The 4,341-nt window shown below is 34.3% G+C and overlaps 1 protein-coding gene across 1 annotated transcript; it reads left to right on the top strand.

Moving 5' to 3' along the window:
• The first annotated feature begins 1,642 nt into the window (after positions 1-1,642).
• LOC111083494 lies at positions 1,643-3,907 on the top strand. The gene is made up of 2 exons (XM_022380065.1): positions 1,643-1,826; positions 2,755-3,907. The coding sequence occupies exon 2, from the start codon at positions 2,830-2,832 to the stop codon at positions 3,379-3,381; it is 552 nt and encodes a 183-aa protein (XP_022235773.1). The 5' UTR covers positions 1,643-1,826; positions 2,755-2,829; the 3' UTR covers positions 3,382-3,907.
• The last annotated feature ends 434 nt before the right edge of the window (positions 3,908-4,341 follow it).

Here is a 4,341-nt window from a genome sequence, read left to right as displayed (position 1 = left end):
AACTAGAAGGCGTGAGAATAGTCACGTGATCTCGATGACGCAACAATATTAATATGACATATATAATTGTTAAAAACCAAACAAAAAGCTTGATTTCAACCAAGTAACACATAACTTGTAACATAAATTTTTATATTTGTTTGCTCATTACTTAATGAAAACAAAGAATTTAACAAGACGTTTAAGCAATGCTGGAGTATACTAACATTTGTAGACACACGACAAAAAATTACTTTTCAAAGGTACTGACATTAAAATATTGACGATATCTCTAGACACAACATAAAATTACTTTCTAAGGTACTGACATTAAGATGCTAATAATATGTAGAAACGCGACATAAAATTACTATCTAAAATACTGACATCAAGATATACGATATGAAATTATTTTTCTAAGATGCTCATTTAAGATTTTCTAAAGAAATAACATTAAATTATATCTATTTGCAATACTGATATCAAGATTAGTGTAGTGACGTTATGAATCGAATATTTGGAAAATTTGTATTGCGATAATTATAGAAATACATAAATTATTTTTTTGAAATACCAAATTTTAGATGCGAAGATAAATCCTATAAAATTACTTTATTAGAACTTGTACTAATATGTTAGTAGACAATCTTTCATGAACAAAGAAAAGTTTCCTCTTCAGCTTCGAGAAAACGTGATATACATTTTAAAGAAACTTCTTTCATTCAAAGGGCACTGAATTTCCCACCTTGTACACTTTTTAAAAACAATTAAATGCTTAATTACCGTTATAATTACTTAAGAGATATACCATACTCATGTTTTAGGCATTGGTACATATTGTTACGTCTCTGTTAATTGATTTTCCGTAAATTCGTTCCGACGAAACTTTAGCGACACAAGTCTTTTCTTAAACAAAACTGGTTTATTCTTTCCGAATACAACTTTACGATACACTCAACTTCAACAGTCGCGCTATAACAAACTATAGTTCACGTCTCACGAGCTCTACTTCAACACTACTTTCTCACTGCAGATCAATTACTCACTGTCTACACACATATTATTGTCCCGTCACGCTGTCACCCTCTTATATATACCAAATTACCCTATATCTAGTAATCTCCCGACAATTCCCGAAGGTTCGAGAGAACGAGTCACGTGACCTCGCTGACGCAACAATATTTTTATTCTATGAATTATATAAGTGTTTAAGCACATTTTGACGCTAGAAATATAATTATGGGAGAAACTTTCAAATTTGACGATGTGACAATATTTTGAAGAGAACTCTTCTTTAAGGCTTGACCTTTATACTGTAAATAACATTATTTAGAAGGTTCTTTTTGGTATCATTCTAATGTTTTATACTGCAAATAATGTTATTAAAAATGTTCTTTTTGGCATCATTCCAGAGGTTTATGCTGTAAATTACGTCATTAAGAATGTTATTTTTGGAATCATCCAGTGTTTTATGCTGTAAATAACGTTATTAAATGGGTTATTTTCGCATCTTTACAGTTTTATACTGTAAATAACGTTATTAAGGTTCTTTTTTGGCATCGTTCCAGTGTTTTATACTGTAAATAACGTTATGAAGAAGCTTTTTTTTTGGCATCATTCTAGTGTTTTTTGAAATTCAATACTTATGATTGTCTTGTGTTGTACAGAAGAATCAGATAGCGGAAGTGCATTTGGTTCACCAACTTTATCAGAAGCTTTATGGCCTGGACAGGAAGCTCCAGCAGCAACAGAAGGAGTTGGATGTGGTTCATCAGCAGCTGTTGGGCTCTGGGGCTCGTCAGCATCCGATTGCTCGAGAGTTGTTTCAACAAGTCTATGTTTCCAAGGTTACATAGTTATTAACTTGAAGTTTGTTTTAGCATGGACCCGATTCAAGTATGCTTTGTTTTACAAAATATTAAGTGATTTAAATGGGCTCTGATTTAAAAATTCTACATATAGCCAATTATTTCTTCTTTTAATATTGTACTTAATAATATGCACTTTTCCGTCCTTGTTTATCCAATCATTTTACTTTTTCGTGTAGTTTTATATTAGGTTTGTTTGTAGTTAAGCACAAAGCTACACAAAGGGCTATCTGTGCTCTGCCCACCACGGGTATCGAAACCTGGATTCTAGCGTTGTAAGTCTGCAGACATACCGCTGTGCCACTGGAGGGGCTTTATGTTAGGAAAATTGTGTATGTTTAAATTCAGATAATCTAATGGACAAATATACAGACCCCAAAAAGCTGCTGTTAGATGCACAGTTAAATTGAAGTAATGGATAAATCCACCTATCCTGAACAAAGTGTCACCAGATAAACTAATACAGTGTTTTCAACATCGGAACCCTAGGAGTCCGTGAACATTTTAAAAGAGACCCATCACATAGAAGAGTGAGTTTTCATACTATCATTTAAAAACGAAATGGCGCTTTTTTTAAAATCATTTTAATATTGAACTTGAATTTTTTTACACATTCATGTCGGAACTGCTTTTATAAACTGTGGAATCAGCTTCCACAAATGGAACTATCTGAGTATGGGAGCTCTCGAGATTGGTTTGTGAAGAGGTTCCATGAAAACAACAACACTTAAATACGAAAAATCTTCATAGAGTGATTCCTATATCTTGAAGTTCACTTCATGTGCTATTATTAACACAAGTCTTTAGCTGGTCTGAAGTCAAGAAATTCACAATGGCTTGCTGAATTTTGTACACTCTTTCTCTATACTATTAACCCTCTTTTTTCAAATTGTGTTTTCTTTTCTAGCAACAAGTTAAACACCAGAACCAAGAACTAAGGAGGTTAAGAACTGAGCTTCGAACCAAACTGGAACCCATTCAGATGAAGTGGTCCAGTCAACTTCGAGAACTATTTCACTACGGTCTTTGTAGGAGTAATTGTAATCTCTCAGAAAGTGCAGTCACCAAGCCACTATTCTGTTTTCCCCAGTTTCCTCAAAATGACTGCTTTTCCAGCATAGGGTACGAGACTTTTGTCCAATCACAGTTTTCTCCTGATCAAGGAATCTGTAGAGGCAGGAATATTTCCTTTTCCCAGGTACTAAATAATGTGGCTGTAAACTGTGACCAACCTACAAACCTGGAACAAGGTCTCATTTATCATTCTTTAGAAAATCAGCAGTCTTTTCCATGCATGGGAGATTACTATTCACACAGCTCAGAAGTAACCCAATCTTCACCTCACACCTCTTCCACGTATACTCCAAGAAGCCATGGCCAACACCCATTTCTGATGCACCCTTCCAGTACGTGTGACTCGCAGGAACTTAGCCAGATTGCTGTAAGCTATCCCCTGGATGGTAGTTCCCTGTCTCCTGATACTTTTGTCACACATTCTGGTTTGTACACTGGAGAATTTGCCAATAATCGTTGAAGTTACTTTTACGTGAATTCAATGACAAATAACTTTGATAAGTGGCTTTGGACGAGTTACGATGTTAAAATCTTGTACAATTTAGGCGTTTTTAATATATTTTTTTCACTTTGTTTAAGTTTTTAAGAGATTTTAGTTTTAATTTACATCCATTATCTGTTGTATTTATCACAGCAACCTTTTTTTGTCATTTAACTTTATGTTGTTATTGTTTAACATAACAATGTTTTGGAGCATATCCACATATTAACATAACATTTTGGGACAACATGGGGCCTATTGGTCCATCTCGGCTGTTCCATCCTCTAAACTAAATTAAAATAATTTTTAAAAATCTTAAAACTAGCCCTTATCATTCATATACTTATCGAGCTTTTTCTTAACCTCACTTACATTTACTGCTTCTACAACATCTGAAGGCAACTCATTCCAAAGGCCAACAACCGTTAGAAAAATGAAACTGTCTTAGCTGAAGATGACTCCAACCTTGCCTAAATTTATATTTGTGTCCACTAGTCCTACTATTCTCACTGTGAAATATAAAAAAAAGATGAAGCATGAACACTATCAATTCCCTTTACAATCTTAAACACCTCAATCAGATCCCCTCCCCTAAATATTCTTTTTTCAAGAGAAAACAATTCGAGAGATTTCAGCCTCTCCTCATATGTCAACGCCTCTATCCCAGGCACCATTCTAGAACCCTTTCCAACAATTCAATGTCCTTCCTAAGGTAAAGAGCCCAAGACTGAACACAATATTCCATATGCAGCCTAACCAGTAACCTATACAATGAAATTATAACCTCTTTAGACTTGTGTTCATTATTTCTATAGGTACAACCTAAAATCCTATTTGCCTTACTACTAGCAACAGTACATTGCTTGGATGGCTTTATGGACTGATTGACTATTACACCAAGATCCTTTTCCTGCATAACACTGTTATGGTTATTCCCAT

The sequence above is a fragment of the Limulus polyphemus genome, unplaced genomic scaffold (assembly GCF_000517525.1).
Source record: "Limulus polyphemus unplaced genomic scaffold, Limulus_polyphemus-2.1.2 Scaffold9835, whole genome shotgun sequence".
Taxonomy (NCBI): domain Eukaryota; kingdom Metazoa; phylum Arthropoda; class Merostomata; order Xiphosura; family Limulidae; genus Limulus; species Limulus polyphemus.
The sequence above is the reverse complement of the archived record's forward strand: the minus strand, read 5'-3'. Positions and strand labels throughout refer to the sequence as shown.

Coding starts and splice junctions, on each gene's coding strand:
- LOC111083494 (XM_022380065.1), top strand. CDS start 2,830: ATGAAGTGGTCCAGTCAACTTCGAGAACTATTTCACTACGGTCTTTGT.